The sequence below is a fragment of the Ixodes scapularis genome, unplaced genomic scaffold, assembly GCF_016920785.2.
Source record: "Ixodes scapularis isolate PalLabHiFi unplaced genomic scaffold, ASM1692078v2 PGA_scaffold0__279_contigs__length_252992795, whole genome shotgun sequence".
NCBI lineage: Eukaryota > Metazoa > Arthropoda > Arachnida > Ixodida > Ixodidae > Ixodes > Ixodes scapularis.
Genome location: NW_024609835.1, coordinates 193096530 through 193116738, shown reverse-complemented (window position 1 = coordinate 193116738; position 20209 = coordinate 193096530). Strand labels below are relative to the sequence as shown.

The window sequence follows — 20209 nt, the reverse complement described above, 5'->3', positions numbered from 1 at the left end:
TCTGATCGCCCTGTGAAATACGCGCGCTCCAGAAACGTCGATCCTGGCGCGCTCGCAAACGATCAGAGGAGTTCGCCATCAGGTATATAAGTCGGTGTGTTTTCTTAAAAACTTGCAGTTGCCAGTGCGATCCATGTTGTCGTTACCTTCTTCACTTTGTTCCAGTCATTCCGCGCTTATATTCAGTCATTAAAGAGTTAATTTCTATTTCTAGGTGCGTTTGAAATTTCTGATGCATTTTAGTTTGTATTCAAAATGCACGTCTTTCTAATAGTATAGATCTGTGTCTGCTCCCGTTCATGGACGCCGCCATGTTTGTTTATGGTGACTCCATGACAGAGTAGGGGGTGGTGCGCCTTGCAAGACTCTTTGTTCTTTAAGAACTTGTACGCATATCGCAGTGCAGAACTTCAGAAATGTAAAGTCACGTCAGATTCAATAACAACACCGATGCCAAGAGCGTTTTAAAAACCAAAAATCTTGTTTTATGCGCAGCCCCTCTCTCCGCAGCAGCCTGCGTGTGAGATTATTATTCCCATTTTTATCGCTGTGGACTGTGATTTCAGACACTGGTTTATAATAATAAAACCTTGTCTGTTTGTGCTAGGTCATGCAACGCAAAACGGTCCAGACATAAATTCGACCCTTTCGGATTTGGTTTCAAAACATTCTATGTATTTGTGATCTCAATAGTAAATTTATTGTGTTATTTTTGCTATGACAATTTTTAATATTTATTTTTGACGACACCTTCAATTTTGGGGAAAACGTGCTCAGGGTGCTGAAAAAGGATTACGAAGTAAGTACCCTTTTTAGAAGGTTAATATACGCTTCTAAATTATCGAATGGTTGTCATGCCTTTCTGAGTGCTATTAGGGGTCACATGAGTTGAATAATGTCGTAAAAAGCTTGTCTACTCCATTTATTTTTAATAACACGATATTAGATACAGATGTAAAACTCATGTTTGTTGGTTGTAAGAGAAACGAAGTATATTTGTCGATACAAAGTTTATTATTGTTTTTTTTTTCGCAAATAAACTGAGAGTGTTTTAACAAAGTAAAACAATGGGGGTAGTCAAGCATGGTGTAGGTGTAACACTGCGTAACAACGAGGACCAAGAAAGGAATACAAGACAGGACTAGCGCTGACTCGTAACTAAATAATAAATAGTGAACACAGAAATCAGGAAAACTAAAAAGGCATTAAAATGCACTAGAAACTCCCAAAAAATGAAAACAAAAACTACAGACGCATTATTAAACAAATAGCAAAATACTTAGTCAAAAAGCATAAAGGTGATGGTCTAACATAAATACTCAACGATTGTAGCGTCAGAAATTCACACAACAAACGAGAAAAGTTAGAAAACTGTAATATTTCAAAGCGACAAACTAATATTTGGGTTTCGGCCATGACCAGTATTGAAAATATGTGAAACAATTCGATTTCCAAATCAAAAATAAAAAAAGTATTCGGTCTAAAAATACACAATTCACGGTTTAATAAACAAACCAACAACCGAAAACAAAACGTTCCAACGCATTCTTAAATTTTTTTATTGCACGATTTTAAAAACTGCGAAATGCTTACTTAAATAAAGAGAAAAGGCGTTCGGTCTAGAAATACGTACCTAACGGTTTTACATAGTTTAGAATTCAAACAAAAAGCAAGCAAAGTTTAACTAATGTAATAGTCTCGAAAACTAAGATGATAATCTTTACCTCTGGTCTATCACCTTCTTGACGTTTCCGCCATAGGGCAGAGAAGCGCACGATTGCGTACGTTAGCAAATGACGCTACGGAACTACAAAGTAGACGACGCCAAAGCCTCTAAACTCGTCAAACACAAAGTTGGAGCCGAAGTTGACGGAGCGCACCGATTGGCCTATTACGACGATGAATTCGCGTATTTGTTTCGCCGACGTCCAGTCATCACCTTCCGCAAACTTTCGGCACCTACTTTCTATTTGACGAGTTTAGGGCTCCAGCTATAGTAACTATAAGATCAAGAGAGGAGTGGGGCGTGTACTTCGAAGAGCCGACTTCTAGCACGCGCTCCCTGCCTTCCGCCGTGCTTTGGCTCGTGGCTCGTGCTCGAGGTGCACGCTTCGCCGAAACGTACTGAAGGTGGTAGGAAAGCTGGCGCTAGAGGTGGGACAACTGATATCCTCCTCCCTCCTGTCCTTATCTTGTCAGGAACTAGAGTCAAATATATAGAGGAGACGACGATAGCAGGTGGTAGTGCTGCCATCTGCGTCTTCATAAGAACGGTCTCACACCTGCGCTGTTATTTTGTGTTAGTGGGGTTTCTGGGGGAGCCTTCGTTCATCCGTGGAACCGGATAATTGCACTCATCTTGCCCAAGAGCCTCGAGTTGTGTTTTAGAATATTTTGATAATTCTTTTGTACTTTTTATAGGAGAAAATGAAAGAGCCAACACTGAAAGGAATGGAGCCTTTCTAGTAGCCTTTTACCTTCTCCTTCTGGAGTATTATTAAGCTGAATGTTTTTTTTTTCAATTTAAAATTATGATTATTTTAAAAGTGTCCGAAAGAAAAACAAGAAATAAATAAAAGATTTATTTTGTTTTAAAACATTTTTTTCTCAACATATTTGTTTTTGCTCCAGATAACCACTTTGAGTCGTGCTCCGGGTTTCGAAGACCCTGCCAGACGGGCGACTAGGCGCTATGATATTGCATTAAACCAATGTTAAAAAAAAGATCGTTATTTTAAGGTAAGAAGAAGGAAATAGATAGTGCTATGGAGAATTTCTACTTTAAAGTAACATTTTTTTTGCGAATTTCGCTCGTTTGTTATCTCGGTTAAAAGTAACGCACATTCGCGAAGTATGTAGTTTTAGACCCAACACCTTTTTGTTTTTGCTTTGAAAACTGAGTATTTCGCAATTTTTGGGATGCTGACAGTAAAAGCATAAAAAAATATATTTTTCACCTTTAACAAATATTTTTCTAATTTTACCTGCTTGTGTGAATTCGAGAATATCTATAACTGTTCACTGCATTTTTACATCGACCACCTTTTAACTTTTTTTTTTTATTAACAGTAGAGTATGTTATATCACCATCATCATTATCATTTATTTTCCTTGAGGGCCCGTGGTGCATTATACAAGGGGGTGGGAATGGAACAAAAACAAATATAACAGGAAACACAATTATAACACTGTAAGCTAGCTAGATAAGTTAGATAAAGAGAGGGTAATGGATTCAACAAATTTATTATTATTATTATTAGAAACGATGTTATGAGGTAGTGAATTCCCATCCTCGATGGCCAGTGGTAGTGTAGAAGTCTGGTGAGAAACAGTTGATGATCGAATTGGACGTTATTTACATAGGTGATCTAGACGCAGGAAAATACGATGGGGAGGTGATAGCAGTGATTCTTTGAGATGGCTATTGTGATAAAAAAATTCGATAGAGCAGAGAAAGGTGTGATACTCGGCGGCGAAAGGAAAGTGAATGAAGGTTAGTTGATTGGCGTAATCCTGATATACTGGGATATGGCGAGTAGCTTTTATAAATAAAACGATGGGCTCTGTTTTAGACGGATTCTAGATTATTTGCAAGGTGGGACTGCAATGGAAACCATATAGATGAGGCGTATTCTAACTTTGATCTTATAAGAGTAGTATACGTTAGTCGTTTTACGGATGGTGTAGCAAGTTTGAGGTTACGGCGCAAATATCCGAGAGAACGGTTAGTATCAGAAATAACAGAAGTTATATGAGCAGTCCATGATATGCCAGAGGGGAGACGAACACCCAGGTATTTATTAGATGAGCATGCTATTACTTGAGTGTTAGACAGGTAATACGAAGAAAATTGTGTGGGACGCGAACTGCGCGAAAATGGTAGGGATCTACATTTATTGAAGTTTAATGTCATCTGCCATTTTTACACCAATGTATTACAGACTCTATGTCTTCCTAAAAAGCATGGTGATCATGGAATGGAAAAAAATGGGTGGATAATGACCAAATCGTCGGCGAACACGCGCACAGAAGAAGCGAGATTAAGGTGTAAATCATTAATATTGATTAGTAACAGAAGGGGGCCAAGTAGGGTTCCCTGCGGGACACATGACGTTATGGTAGAGGTGGGAGATCTTACGTCATTAACGGAGGAATATTGCTTACGGTTAATTAGGAATTCAGAAATCCACTTAACGACAGAGGGATGAATATTAATACGGTTATGCTTTCTTAAAATACGCTGGTGGGTAACTTTGTCGAATGCTTTGGAGAAGTCAATGAAAATGGCGTCGGTCTGAATATTATAATCGAAGCTTGAATAAATATCAGAAAAGAAAGGCGGTTAGCTGGGTTTCACAAGAGTAAGATTTACGAATTCCGTGCTGATTTTCAAAAAGAAGGTTATGAGAGTCAAGAAAGTTTATTATATTCGAGTTAACTATATGCTCCCCGAGCTTAGAAGGAACACTGGTGGGAGAGATGGGACGGTAATTACTTATTAGTTGGCGATCAACAGTTTTGTGAACAGGTATTACTTTAACTATTTTCCAGTCACGTGGAACTATGGAAAGCGTGAGCGATTCTGAGAATATTTCAGAGAGGAAAACAGAGGAAATGTGGTTAGTGTTTATTAACACTTCCGAATTAACTTGGTCGTCTCCAGAGCTCGAGGAGACATTTAAGTTTTCTATTGCTTTCAATACTCCTGCGTGGTCAATTATGATAGGATTCATGTGAGGGTGAGATAATGGGAATGAGTCGGGAAAGTTTAGCAAGTCTTCTTTAGTAATCATTGATGTGAAAAAATTGTTGAGGTAAAGAGCGCTATCTTCGTCTGAAAGCGGGATGCCTTTGTCGTTTATGAACTGCAAAGGAAGAGAAAGAGCTGGGTTGACCACTTCCAGAACTTTTTGGGTTTATTTGTTAAAATGTTGGGGAGGTCGTGAGTACAGAACTTGGTTTTAGCCTCAGTAATGGCGGTTTTGTATGTTCTAGCACACGCATGTTATGCATCCCACGAGGCTGAATTGTTGACAGATATCGCTCGTTTATAAAGTCGCTTTTACTTGTTAGCATGACTGTGCACCGTTTTGTTATACCATGGGGGACGGTTATCAGATATGATGCGGGTCAGTAGGATGAAGCGCTCAACTAACTGGGTTAGCTTATTTCTATAGAGCGTCAAATTTTTATCGACGGTTCTTTCCTCGATATTAACAGATAATGATAGGTAAAAGTCTTCGAGGCATAAGTTGATAGACACATAGTCGGCTCTCGAGTAGTCGCGAATGTATTTGCAATAATGTGATTTCCGAGGGACAAAGAGAGATAGTGTTATGTCGATGAAAAGATGGTTACTAATTCCTGTTAAGTAGGTAACGTTGCTAAAAAGAGAAGGTTTCTGACTTAAGCACAAGTCGAGTATATTGCTGCAGCAGTCGGTAATGCTAGTAGGCGAGGTGATAATATTTGTTAGGCTATAATCTAGGAAAATATCTCTAAAATCTTGAGAGGCAGTGCAAGGGGATGTGAAGGTAGACCAATTAATATTCGGGTAAATAAAATCACCAAGAGGTACAACAGAAGCATTAGGATATTGAGTAGCGAGTTCAGAAAGACGCTCATTAAGCTCAAAGGTGAATTCCTTATTACTATCAGGTGGTCTATATCGCACGCCGAGTACAACAGAGAATGCCGTAGGGAGGTAAACCACGCGACTTTTATGTTCAATATCGGCCATTTTTTTTTTAAGAATTCAGTAAAATATTTTGTAGGAAAATGTTTTTAGCACATAGTGTTTCCCTTAATGCTACCACAAATTGCTTTTAGGTCTTCATATTGTAGCCTGTTGTTTATCATAAAATATTAATATAAACTTTTTAGGACATTATTAACGCATTGGTCACCTTAAAATGCTGGGAATGCGTGACAAAACCTATTGGATAATTTAGGAAACCAATTGACTTCCTAAAAAGAGTGTTCATTTCGCAGTACCGTTTCACACATTTCTGAAAACAAATGTGGTTGTTACTGTTAAAGCAGGTAGGCAGGCGAGCTGGTTAAGGATAGGCATAGTAACCCTGGAGCTAGGGGACAAAAAGGGACGGACAGGCAGTCGCGGCTTGTTTTCGCCAAATTCAAGGTGGCGTAAAAAATAGTTCGAACAAAAATATTTTCTAAAATTAACTTTTACGTCACCAATAACACATACATCTTTTTGACAAAATCCGTAAGAATGGAATTTAGGCCTGGATTGTTTGGCGTGAAATGACACTGCTATTTTTTATAGAAGAATAACTTGATTCAATCTGGTATGCTGATTAAACTGCTCCGCGGTATATTAGAACTTATTGCTAGATGAAAGCGTTGCGATAAGTCTTTAGATAGTCAAGGTTATGGGTTTTCGCATGTGGTACTTGAGATGTAGATTGACCGAAGTCGAAAAAAAGCATTGATTAAAGTAAAAATTCCCGACGACGTTGTCCGACTGAATGAATCTCGTGAGGAACATAATAATTGTGCAGTCCCCATTCTCTTCACTTTCGTGGTCCCCTTAAGATAACTTCTTAACGTCTGGAATAGCAAACCTAAGAAAATATAACACAATTAAGAATTCAAAAATTAATATTCTAAGCTCTTTTTTACACTAAAGAGCGCGCTTGAGCCAAATTTTTAAAATAATATTTTGCAGCCGAATAAGTCACAAACAATCAAGCTCTCTTCGGGTGTAGAAATACAGTGATGTCTCGTTAATATGATCAGCTCTGTTACGATGGGACTTCGTCGTCTTCATTTTGCAATAGGCAAGACGCGCTGCCTCATCACTGGCTCCACCAAGGACCAGCACTTAGAGCGACTCGAAGCAGTTCTACGACGTTTGAGTCAAGCTAACCTTAAGGTCAAGAAAGGATAGTGCCATTTCAAAATGTCGGAGGTTGAATTCCTCGGATACCGAGTTGATGCTGCAGGCATCCGGCCGACACAAGAAAAAGTCAAGGCGATTGTAGGAGCGCCAGAGCCAAAAGACAAGTCGGAACTACAATCATTTCTTGGAATGATTGCCGTCTACAATCGGTTCCTCAGACATCGAGCAACTGTGGCCGAAAGCTTGCATCGCTTGCTCTACAAAAATGTGCCATGAAAATGGGAGTCCCGACATAAGAAGGACAACCAAGCGCTGAAGGACTTGCTCTCGTCAGAAGAGATCCTGGCGCACTACAATACTGATAAGCCGCTCTACTTGTCATGCGATGCCTCTCCCTACGGTGTATGAGCCGTACATTCCCAGCTGAACAACCAAGGCCGCGAAGCTCCCATTGCTTACGGGTCTAGAACGCTCGGTAAGAGTGAAATTAACTATGCCCAGCTTGACAAAGAAGGGTTTGCCATAGTGTTCGGAGTTAAACAGTTTCATCAGTATATTGCTGGAAGGTCCGTCACAATATAGACTGACCACAAGCCCCTGCTGGGCATCCTCAACTCAGACAGGCAGATGCCACTGGTACTGTCCCCGAGGATGCTACGCTGGTGCCTGCATCTCCAAAACTATGACTATAACCTGGTTTACCGACCCGGTGCACTCCATCAAAATGCGGAAGCCCTGAGCCGTCTTCCACTGCCCAGCAACGTAGACGAACCGCGCGGTCCAGAAGACATCCTCATGATTGAGGCGCTCGAGACACCCTCCCTCTCAGCAAAGAACATAGCCCGTCTTATGGAAAAGGACCCCCTCCTGGCGAAGGTCTACCAAGCCGTCCAGTCCGGAGCCTCCAAATGCATGATCGGAAAACAGTTCGCAAGTTATATGAGGCAATTTACCGAGCTATCGACCCACAAGGGATGCGTCTTCTGGGGATCACGTGTGGTTATTCCGAAGGAGGCACAGCCAGCAGCCATGAAACTCCTGCACGCAAACCATCCAGGAGTAACAGCCATGAAACGCTGTGCACGAAGTCATCTTTGGTGGCCTGACCTCGACAAAGAAATCGACAGGTGCGTCCAACTCTGCTCAAAGTGTCAGCAACAAGTACGCGCTCCTGTTCCAGCACCAAGTCCAACTTGGGGACGCCCTCAGGAGCCATGGAGTCTACTTCACATGGACTTCGCCGGTCCTTTTGAAGGAAAAATGCTTCGGATAGTTGTTGACGTATATTCCAAATGGTTGCAAGTCCACATCTGCGCGTCAGCAACTACTGCCACCGGCATTGACGCCCTCCAATCGATGTTTGCCACATTTGGCATCCCGAAAGTCGTCTGCAGCGACAATGGCACGCCATTTTTAGCCAAGGACACCAATCAATTCCTGCAAGCCAATAACATCCGGCATATCACAAGCGCCCCCTATCACCCAGCAACCAACGGCCAAGCCGAACGAATGGTTCGGGAAACAAAAGAGTCGCTCCGCAAACTTTCCGAAGGAAGTCTGAACTGCCGATCGGCACGGTTCTTGTTTCAGCAACATACAACACCAAGCTCGACAATTGGGGAAACGCCAGCAGAGTTGATGTTCGGACGACAATTGCTTTGCCCATTGGATTATATTCATCCGCGGGGTAAGGAATGTGAAGAAGGCTACAAATACGCTAAGTTCAGCAATTAACAAGCCATCTTTATCAGGGGATTCGCGGGACAACCAAAATGGATAGAAGCTAAGGTGCTCCGTCAGGTTGGCTCCCGATCATTTGAAGAAGTAACGACTTCAGATGGAAGATTACAAAGAAGACACATCGACGACATGCGAAGTCGGTTAGCGCAACATTCGGAACAATGCAGTTCAACATCGTCTCGAATTCCAAGTTATCCACTTTTTGACTCAGATCCTGATGAACAAAAAGATGTATGTGCCTCAGGCCGGGCATCTTCAGAGACGGAATTCTCAACAGCGAACACATATGGTGCGTTTTCACTTCCAGAGCCTACACCGATCATCAAGGGACCGGGCGCTGCTATGCCGAATACTGAACCGACATCAGAAAGTTCTTCTGGACCATCCTCCTCGTCTGTTCCGGTTCCCCTACCCAGGACACGCCCCAAGCGCGTTACAAACAAACCAGTGCGTTTTCGAGAAAGTGATTAGTTTTATCGAGAAGGGGGAAGTGTTACGATGGGACTTCGTCGTCTTCATTTTGCAAAAGGCAAGACGCGCGGCCTCAGCACGGGCCACGCCTCACGCACTGTTCCTGGTTGAGCTAGCGACATGTTCGCAGGGCTCGTAGCTCACCACCCGATCTCTGCAATCTTCTCCTGTAAATAATATGTAAATAGACCACCACTGAATAAGCTCCGTTCCTGTAACAAAATGTCCATAATGTAAGCTGTCCATTATAACGAGACAAAAATGAATGTATTTTCTTAGTTTGTTCCCGAAAGTAGTGTTCATATAGCGGGGTACACATATCAACGGGTTCATATTCCTGAGACATGACTGTATTTTGTATTTATTGACAGATTTCACGCCCGTCTAACATGATGCAAGAATCCTACGAACCTTCCATTTAGAATAGGTACCGGTCGTGTGCAAGTAGACCCCGACGTCCTTCATCTTGTCGAAGGCCGTCTTCCACGGAATGAAGTCTTGCTCCCTCAACAGGTACTTTGTCGCCTCCAGTGCTAGTGTGTAGTTCACCATACCCGCCCTGAAAAATGAATAAAGGTACGTCATGTGGCCGTGGTTCATTTAATATACATACATTTTGAATGAATCAATCAACAAAAAAAAATGTGTGTTATAATTTTAAAAGTACTTTTCGGAGAAAAAATCTAGTTCCAACTGCCAAGCACATATAGAGGAGAGCTCATTAACGCTGATTGCTTCAGTATACGATTGAAGAAAACAATGTCTGGGAGGCATGACTCACTTTGTTTCTCAAATTTAAACGACAAAGTCCCGCGGGAGGGCACGACTACGCAAGATATGTCCGCGAATGAATGAATCTAACAAATAAAAGAAGGAGAAAAGAACAGTCACTCAGAGAGAAAAGACAAGACCGGTGGAAATCCCATTCGGCCACAGGTTGTCCCACAACCTCAAGAAAGTTGGCGCACACTCAAGAGTGGCTGTGGTGTTCTCTGCCCCGTAAAAATTGTACAACCCGTGCTCAAGATTTGATGCAAAAAAAAAAACAACAAAATCATGTACTAAGGAACACGCAGCGCAGTGCATTGATTGCGCAACGTCGGTCGCCGACGACATAGGCACGACTTGAGGGAGAGCGTACGCTGCACAAACCGAGATATGTGAGGTGTAAAAATAGGAGGGCACGTGAGCATGCCCTATCTGTCACAAGCTCCCCATAGGGCAATCTCTCCACTCATTGTGATAGAACGCCCTGTGCGCCTAATCTTTGAAAAGAAGAAAACTGCAGGAAAATTTAGAAATAAAACTGGGACAGGATTATTTGAAGACTACAGCACGAGGAGTGGAGGGTGAGGATATCTACGTCAATGTACCGTAGGTGCACTTAAGCGAGAAAGTGTTTGCCTTTTTTGTGTCAGGAGCTTCACTGTGTGTATTAATAGCGAATGTGTTTTCAATATCGTTCAGTTGTAAGTAGCGCTTGGTCCTATTCCTTTTTTCTTGTGCCCACGCAGTTTTTAAGAGAGTTTTTACTGAAACATGCTCGAACTAGCCCACCTAGTCATATTAGTGCAATATTTAACGGAACACCATTTCTTCCTACCGTCCATCTTCGTTACGCGCGAAACAACGCGTGGAGATACATAAGCTTAGCGCCAGAGTTGTACGGTTCTTATCATTAAACTACTTCTAAATGTTTACTTTTCAAGGCAATTTCGTATTGGTTTGAATACGTTTATTAGGAAGTAATCACGAAGGTATTCCGAACAGTTACTAATTTGTTTCTTCCCTTCCTAATAGCGACCTACGCTAGCACACGTTTATTACCCAAGGAATTCTCGAACCAAATCTTCGACAGGAAACAAGTTTACCGGAATTGGTGGGTTAAAACGATAAATAAACTGTTTCGAAGGCCGGTGCACATGTTATCAGTGAAGGCAGGGCAACGACGTAGCAATTGCCACGCTAGAGCCAACTGCGTCTCCCTCTTGCCGGCAGCTCTCGCTCTATGGAAATGTAAGCTTGGGACTCTCAAGCAGCGTTAGCTTACTGAAGAAGCAAGTCGCTACTTTGTCGCCACGAATCCTTTGCCCTTAGAATGGCTGCGAAGCCGTTCCAGCGCCCGGCGTACCCTACGCAGCGTCCTCCAACAACCGCTCGTATAGCATCGGAACCTTCCTTCTGCGAGCGCCGGCGGTTCGTCGTCGCGGGGCTCAAGGTCGCGGGAGTTCATATTCGCAGGGTTTCATGTTTGCGGGGGTTCATAAAATGCTCACATTCAAGTAGCGACGATGAATCGTCGGCGCTCGCAGATTACCAGGGCCAGAAAGGTTGCGATGCTGCGCGGGCGGTCGCTGACAGGCCCTGCTGCCTGGGGTACGCCGAGCACTGGAATCTTTTCGCCGGCATTCGCAAGGCAGAGATTCTCAACGACAAAGCAGCGTCCTGCATCATCAGCAAGCTAACGCTGCCCGAGAGTCCCACGCTCACATTTTATCAGAGCGAACGCGGACAGCCAGATCGAAACCAAGTCGTCTCTCGCATCGCCATTGCTGCGTCGTTGCTCTGACTAATCTATTTACATGTGCACTGGCATTCCATACAGTTCTCTCGAGTCTTCATGAGCTTCAAATAGACACGTATATAGGGGGAAAGAGTTTCGTGACAACACAAAAGTTCACCCCGGCGCGTAAGCAGCGGTGCAATGTGCGTCGCCGCTTGCGTCGAGGATGGCGAAATATACACAAAAACACAAATCAACAGAAAAATAACTAATATTGTTAGGCACGCGATACCCTAGGTACGTCCTATTATCTCTCTGCTCTACGATTTCGACATATCAGCAAGCGGTGTTGCTAATTTTTCTTTTCTTTTTTTTTTTAATTATGAGACATTAAAGTCGGTGAGCCTCTTGGAGCACACAGCCCATGTGTAATAGCGGTGCGCTGAGATTGTAATTAATCACAGTGCTATAGACTAAACTCATTGGTGAAAAACGTATTACGGCAAAAAGTTCTTAAACCATGTAATCAGAAATGCCAACACGCTGCAAAGATTCCCAAAATTGAAGTGTAAAAATGCGAGCCTAACAGTGTACACATGATTCTAAATTTCTTAGTAAAAAAATTTTATATATATATATATAAATATATATATATTTATTTATTTATTTACTTATTCATTTGTGGACACCGTGCGCAAAAAATATTCGCAATTAATTCTTCATTTTAAATTATAATGTTGGCAAAATATTATATATTCAAAACTGCCCCGTTTTTGGTCACTTTTGAGGAGGACAGCTTTGAAGGTCCGAAAGCTGGCCTTCATGGAGCTGCCCTGTTCACTCGGTATTGTCAACAGAATAGACGCTATGCGTGGTTTAGGCCAATTGTGTCTCCAATTAGGGTCACATGACTACAGTCTCGAAGCTAGTGATAACGCAGAACACGGCACCTGCCTAGAGCCGAAGATCACAGATTGCATCCACTGCACTCTGGACCTTGGGTCGACCTTTCAAGACGATACAAGTGACACATCCTCTCGTTGTGTTCATGGTTGGTATGCCCCTGAAGATCAGTCTTTGTGATTGCGACCCCGTTCTGGACTTGAAGGAGCTTTGCTTTTCAACTCCTCTCTTTTCCCCTTTCTCCTTGAACTGAAAGCGTTGTAGAAGGTGGACACTCGCCGGACAAATACACCGTAGAGTTTTTATCGCTTGACTCCACTCTCTCTGCGCATGTAACGGAAAGAGCGTGACCACGCAGTTTGACGGACGACGCATTAGCCATTCCCAATCCCGGAACGCCTGCTTGCGTACATAGTTTCGCGTGTCGTGCGGCCTGCGGGGCTGCTGTGGACTTCGCTTCTATGGTAAATGGTATCTTGATCGATCGCTCATTGCCGACATAGGGGTATGTCGGCAACCAGCGATTTTGTCAAAGAAGCCCAATACATTGTTATGATGCGTTCAGTGATCGGTTTGCCAAATGATAGCTGGTGCTATATCGTGGTGAATCTTCACGGATCCCTTCCTTCTCGGTTTTGTGTTTGAGTGGTTGTTCTGCAGTGCCCATGCCGACATATATATCGGATTACATCTTTCAAGGCCGGTATCTTCAACGTATGTGCGCTGCAACGTAGTCGGCGTAGATTGACTGTTCTCCAGTGTGTATCTTCTGGCAGTATCTATCTTCTGGCAGCTGGAGAGCAATTTTTCCGAAATTCTACTGCAGTTGCCTGCCGTTAGTTGTCTGAACTCACGTGAAAGCATCAGGTAGAATAGTGACTTTCTTATTCTCCCGGATTTTGGTGAAAACACGTTTCATGGACACCTTTTTGTGAATACACATTTTATGGACACACGTATTGTCGACATGAACGTTTAATCAACATTATTTAAGCGAATTGCACGCAGCAGGGACATTTCGTCGCGCCTGTGTTCCTGAGGCGCGTGCTCACCGACCCAGCCCGCCCGTTCACGCGAGTTCTTGAAAGGTCAGCCGCAACTCATTACAAAAAGAAAGAGCCTATTTTGAGTTGTTTATAAACATTACGTTTTAAAGAAACGATTTGTCAATGAAAGATTGTTCGATGAACTGACTGCAGCACCAATGAGAGGCGACTGCCAGAAGAATTTCCGGAAAAAAAGTTGGCCTGCTGCCAAGAGATTAGACACTACCCTGGAATTACCTTTGGTTCTTGTTTGCTTTGCAGTCTTCTCAATTGCATAACAGCTTTGTAGTACTTCTTCACATATTACAGATGTCTTAGTTTGTACATGTCTACAGAATGGGCTCTGTGTAATAAATTTTAGAAGATTTTCAAACAATTCCTTGTGTCTGTTTACCTGCCCATTTGCAAGCACTGGGTGAGTGCATTTTTTTGTTGTTGAAGGGTGTTTTTCGTGTTTTAAGCGGGTTTATTAAGTTCGACACGTCTTAAATGAGTTTGAGATGTTGAACCTTCTTTTATATGTAAATACAGGTTGTTTTTTTTAAGATGTACAGTCACCACAAATAATTTGTTTCACATTTCATACTATTGCAGTAAATAGAAAAACTACTGGCAGCTATAGCACGATGGTGAAGAGACCGATATGACGAGCTGTAGAAGAAGCTATAGCAAACCATATAGAGCGCAATAGGCGGCTAATGAGACTACATAAAACGCCATAGCTGCTATAGCACTCTGTCTGAAAAGATCCAGAGAGAAAGCCATAGAGGTCTCTGTATCACACTATACAAAAAGCTACAGACGGCTAAAGGAACCATAGGAAATGCCATAGGCAGCTATGCACAATGGGTATAGAGCACCATAGGACAAACTGTAGAATAAGCTATAGTGGATTATGAAGAGAGCATGAGGTGGCTAAAGAAACGACAGGAAAAACCATAGGCAGCTAGAGCAAGGTGTCTAAAAAGATTTATAGAGTAGGTCATAGAGATCTCTATAGCAGATCATACATGAAGCTATAGACAGCTAAAGAAACCATAGGAAATACCATGGGCAGCTATAGCATCCTTTCTAAAGAGACCCCCATAGAGTAAACCATACAAAATCCTATAGCTTTCCATTGAAAAAGCTCTAGGGGAGATTATAGGGAAAGCTAAGACAGCCATAGAAGCGGCTATAGCTAAGTGGGCTAATTTTCTATAGCTGGCCATACAAAGGATTTTCTATAGCCGCCCATAGACCATTTTTGTATGGGCTGTCAAAGTAAATGATTTTGAATGGCGCTGATTGAAACGAGTTCATCTGTCTTGGCACAGATGGAGCACTGCGGATGCTAGGCTACCCTTGACAATGTAGCACGGAAGGGGTCCCCATGCACCCTCTGTCCCTCGCTCATAAGGAAGAGTGGGTGTGTAAGTAAAAACAAAAAAGCTTTCTGCTGTTAAAAAAAAAGAAAAAAAAAAAAAAAAAACAGAAAACGAAAACTGATTTTCGCTTTCAGCGAGCGCAAAATAAATGCAGAGCAACAAATAAACGCTCAAGACGTAATCATAAAAGCGCCTCGACTCGACACTCCACCTCCACTGTGCGGTGGAGAGCAAAGGAGCGCGACTCGAGAAGCCATCAGGCTTCAGAGACGCGCCGCGGAGATTCCTCTGGGGAGGAGCTCCTCGGAGAAGCCCTCCTCCACTCGAGGAGGCTCGAAGAGACGTGAGAGGCGTCTGGTTACGAGGTTGTAGCAAAAATGAATGTTAAAAACATTATTGTGGTATGAAATGTGAACATATTTTTTCATTTTATTTAAAACGACACACTTTAATAACATTCAATTGGGAGACTGAGTTTTCTGTTTTGCAGCACAAATATTTTATGTGCTGTAGCCAATTTTACGATGAACAGCCACAAGCGTTCTCTAGCCCGGCAACGGTGGTGGCCGCTTTCCCACCGTATCCGTCTTCTCTGTGCCCCGTCGTTTCTTCACTGTCTCGCTGGTCTCACCGCCTACCTGCATCGCTTTCACCGCCTAGAACGAGCACCTTCCTCACCCTTCCTCTTTCTTTAAAGCTTTATTGCGGTGAATTGCCCTAAAACGATGCCGTTCAAGGAAGCTTCCTAGGAGGGGTCAGTGGTTTACATAAAGGAGGAGCGTGAGCTCCTTGCTGCTCTAATAATCAATGAAAAAAAAACTACTAACAATTCCTCGAAGGAGGATAGAATGGACGCATGGAAGAGACTGTACCAGGTATAAACGCAATGCCACACATCCACCCACGAGTGTCCAATAGGATGAATATCTGCTGCGAGGACAAATATCTACGCAAAAGGTGTGTAATCCATTTTTTTTTTGTTCGGGCAGAATCACGCAATACGTTCGCAGAGTCCCACGACACGACCTGTGTACTAAATAACTCCGCATGGGGCTTTGCTGTGGCTACACCTGCAGCGTCCGCAGGAGCTAGTGAAGCAGTTACTGTCGTCGCGTACGTGGACACAGTGACAGTACACCAATGAAACGCGCACACGAAACTGACACTAGTACGCATAAAAGTTACGCTAAGTAGAAGTTTAGAATGCGTCAATTAGACTTTGCACCTCATCTCCCTGCGTACCGGTCTCTCGCAAAAACTTGTGTTGGTTACGTATTGCTCTAAAGTGACTGTCACCTCTTTTTTCTGTCACCTCCGAGACAGGTCATTATGTGAACAGGAGAAGTGGTAAAGTCCAGTCGTTTACCGCCGTCCTTTTTCAAGTGTCCGTATGTTAGTGTGCAACCACTGTCACCTTCAGGGGCGGATGCAGGAATTTCCTGAGAGGGGGGGGGGGGGGGGGCAGGTGTTGGTCAGCGTACCATACGTTTACGAACACCCTCCCCTTCTCCCTTGTTTTACGCCCTAAATTTTACACATGTAAAAATCAAGAGGGGGGTCAGGACATCCGGACCACCCCTCTAAATCCGCCCCTGGTCACCTTGTACCAAGAAGATATCAAGATTCCAGTGGGACTCGTATATGGCTCGTGCTGCTTTCACTATGAGCTTAAAAGAGTGAGCATTCATATGTGAAGAGTGAGGTCAACTAGCGCTTTGTGACGCACAATTTGGCAATTTTAATTTGGGTAATGGTATTTGATTTGAATAGCTGTATGTGTCCGTATTATGATTGTCTATAATCCTTCTCCGCTAGGCCCTCCGTAATGTAGAATCCGCAACTGCGCTTGCGCGCCGATGGCCTTGACTGGACTGTAGAGTTCCGGGTATCGTAGCGGGTTCCGGAGAGCGTTGCGGGACGGCGAAAACGATCCTCGATAACTCTCTATTGGAAGGCGAGATCCGTGCGCGTGAAGATCCCCCACTCCCCGCGCCAAGCTTAACATGGCGAAGGAGTGCTGCGTTTCTCTCCGCCCTGCGACGGGGAGCAGGTACAGGGCCGCCAGGCCCCTCGCCAGCGGTCGGCGGGAGAGAGTGCTCTGGAGAAGCCGATGCCGGCCGGCATAGCCATTTTCCTCCCGCTCCTGGGCGGTTCGCTTGTTGCTACCGCCGTGGATTTCTGGAGCGGACCGGTTTCCTCCAGGAAGGTGAGCATGGCTTTGGGGGCTCGCCCCTTGGTCCGTTTTGATCCGCCCAGTTTCTTCCTTGGTTGCGCATGTGAAACCCAGTTCGGCTTTGGCCACCTTTAGCACCGCTCGAGCGCCATCCTGCTCTGTCAGAATAAAGGGTCTATTCTTACACCCTTGGTCCCATATAAGACACCCTAAAACTTCAGTTCAACGTACAGCGGACTGACGTCAACCTGACGGTACTAACCTTCCCCAGAGGCTTGATAGTCGTGTAGTACAACTTATTAAAATAGCAAATATACATGTTACTGACTACAGAAAAAATAGGGGTTTTCTTGGCCCTACTGCGAAACCTGCGTTTTCTGACTGAGGTCTTTGATAGCACTTTGTCTATTTATTAAGTTATATCGCACCGTTATCAAGCTCCTCGTAAAATTTGGAGCCGTCTGTTCGACTATAGTGTGCTGTTCGTTGAACTCAAGTTTTGGGGCGCATTATATGGGTGTAAGGTGTTACCCTTTTTCTATAGTTTGTTCGGCGCATTGAAGGAGATGGTGGCCGGTGTCAGCCTACTCGCCGTAAGCCTGGCAGTCGGGGTCAGCGTCCCACCACATGTAGTGCCTGCGCATCGGGATCATGGCACTGTGGGTCCTGAGACGGTAGATGACGGCCTGTTTCCAGCCCTGTTCCTGGCACCTCTTCGTCCGTCCGGCTTCACAAGCATCCAGCGAGCAAAAAAGACGCCAAGACGCCGCCGCGACGGCATCAGAAACGCCACCGTGACTGTGCGCAGGACTTCTCAACGGTGACGGGTGCTGCTTTCGAGTTCGTGGTTTTCGCTAAATGTACTTAGAGAGAGTGTAAATGTGTCCGTGAGGTGTATCTGCTCGGTTTTATTAGCTGAACTACCGTATTACATGAACTTACCCAGCGGCATTGTGAGTTCTTTGGAAAATATTTTTTGTGATAAAGAACGGAGTTGTTCCTATTCAATCTGATCGCTTTCGTCTACAGCTGCTTGCACCCGGGTTCCAACAAATGTTGCTTTTTATCGTCTTTTTGAGTTAAAATATGCATGTAAAACTCAATGTCTGATATAATTTTCCAATAACGTTTTGAACTCCATTTTTCTATGGTTCACAGTCACTTGGGCGTCTAAATGGTTGAGGCGCTAAAAGGTTTGGAATGAAGGGTCTAACGGGTTAAAGGGTCTGTCGGGCTGACCGGCTGAAGGGCTTTGGCGCTGAAGGGTTTTTCTGTCGGGTATCCCTGAAGGTTTTTTTTTGGGTATTCCTGAAAAGTTTTGACGTGCTTTGAGGTCCCGTAATCCTTCAAGGCCGATGGGCCTTTTAGACTTATCTTCAATAGGAGTGTTTTGCACACGGGGCCCTTCTGACAAGCGTAAAGGTTGCTCCCGCTCTTTTCAATGCTCTGCAAGAAGTTATGGGACGCAAAAAAAAGAACATAAAAAGACGCGCTTTGGGCTTCGGCCCGGGTCACTCTGGAAGTGAGGCGACGTGATTTCGCACGTCCTGACGAATAAGATAGCTTCCAACCGGTCGCAGGACAACGCCACCGCACCGACCAGGGCCAGACCGCGAGGCTGAGAGGCTCCACGTAAGCAGGAACATCTCCTATATAGGAGCTGCTCGGTCTGCGGTACCAGTGCTCAAAACTCTCGACGCCGTGCCTTGTCGCGTCGCTTTTTCTACGAACACCTTCTGACGTGCAAGTTGTGATTCGCAAGGCTGGGGCAGGAGTCGCCCTCACCAAGCAGCTCTGCTATATTCAGCTTGCTTACGATGGCAAGAATAGTTTGTGTTACATCTCACGGGCGAGCAATTGGGACCATGCCCGTTTTCTTTTGCCCCGAACGAGATTGTCCCCCGCCGTGTTCTCAGCTGTTCACCTGATCTCATGGCGAGCCCCTTCCTATAATCCTTCCCATTTTAAAACGCGACTTCCGTCTACATGGGCTGTGGCCACTATAAATGCGCATTTGCCGTCTCAATCCACCTTCGCATGGTGGCAATTTAATGCGATGTGCTCCAGTAGCACATAAAGCCGTTTACATGACTTCTTTGAATACGACAACTTCAGGTCACGCGCTTCTGTCGCATTCATGTAAATGCAGCTATGGGTGAAGGCAAATTTTTATTTACAAAAAACAGAGTACAGACTGCATTTAAACCTTGTACTCCAGATCGATTTACTTCATGTGATACATCGTGGTGAGGTTCATTGTTTTTTAATTGGGCAAAACACATTCATGGTCAAGCAGACGAAGACAAATGCTGAAATAATAAAACTATAAACAAACCACAGCACTGCGAGTGTAGCAGAACAGGGCTCATCAACAGACTTTCTAATTCACCAACAGTTGGCATTTAACACTTCTGTAGTGGGGCCACACGGCATCAATGTATTGTGCTTGCCCAGATCCTCCTGGCCCGCCTTCCTTACTGCCTCTGGACTTACGCAACAGTATGGAGGTTGCGGTTGCTGTGACTCCACTCTGGCCCTTCTATCTTCACCGCTCTACCTCCTCAGTCGCCTCTGTACGGCTCTCCGGGTGGGGAGGACTGGAGGTCGTACCACTGTTTTCGGGCAGATACTTGCTCTTGTCTCAAGGAAAAGGAACAGCGCACAAGGGAGTTGCACCTGCAGGTGCAGCTACTTCAGTGTCAGGTGGCCAATCAGCAGGGGCAGTGCCAGGTTACTCATCAGCAGCAGCGAAACGAGCTGGTTTGAACTTGAGATGCTCCAGCTCGACGAACAAATCAAGCTGCAACAGCTCCTCGTTCTAAAAGCCCTGACACAAGAATAGGCTGATTTGTGGGATTATTTTCATCCATTTTTTTGTACGAAAGCATTAACTGTTCCATGGAGCCGCGCAGGCGGCATCTCTAACCGCGAAAAAAGGGCCCCTAAAAACCCGTAACCGCGACATTACCACTCTTTTTTATGTAAGTTATATTTCAATATTGTGTTGTCAGCGTGCTGTCTCGTTCAATAAATGCTGGGATGAGCGCGTTTTGGCGCCATTGAGTTCAGACACGTCGAATTCCCTGTCCAAAGATGTGTGCCTTGCAACCATCTATGGCCTTGCACCGCCATTCGGAGTAA

At 44.2% G+C, this 20209-nt stretch overlaps 1 protein-coding gene across 1 annotated transcript in view; it reads right to left on the bottom strand.

Annotated features, from left to right (window-relative positions):
- Positions 1-9216: 9216 nt before the first annotated feature.
- The window catches only part of LOC115328540 (aminopeptidase Ey-like), an 81825-nt gene continuing 70832 nt past the window's right edge, over positions 9217-20209 (bottom strand). The window contains exons 16-17 of the mRNA XM_042293778.1: positions 9488-9635; positions 9217-9288 (exon numbers count right to left, since the gene is read on the bottom strand). Coding sequence (XP_042149712.1) covers positions 9217-9288; positions 9488-9635 — 220 coding nt within the window. The remainder of the gene's footprint in view (positions 9289-9487; positions 9636-20209) is intronic.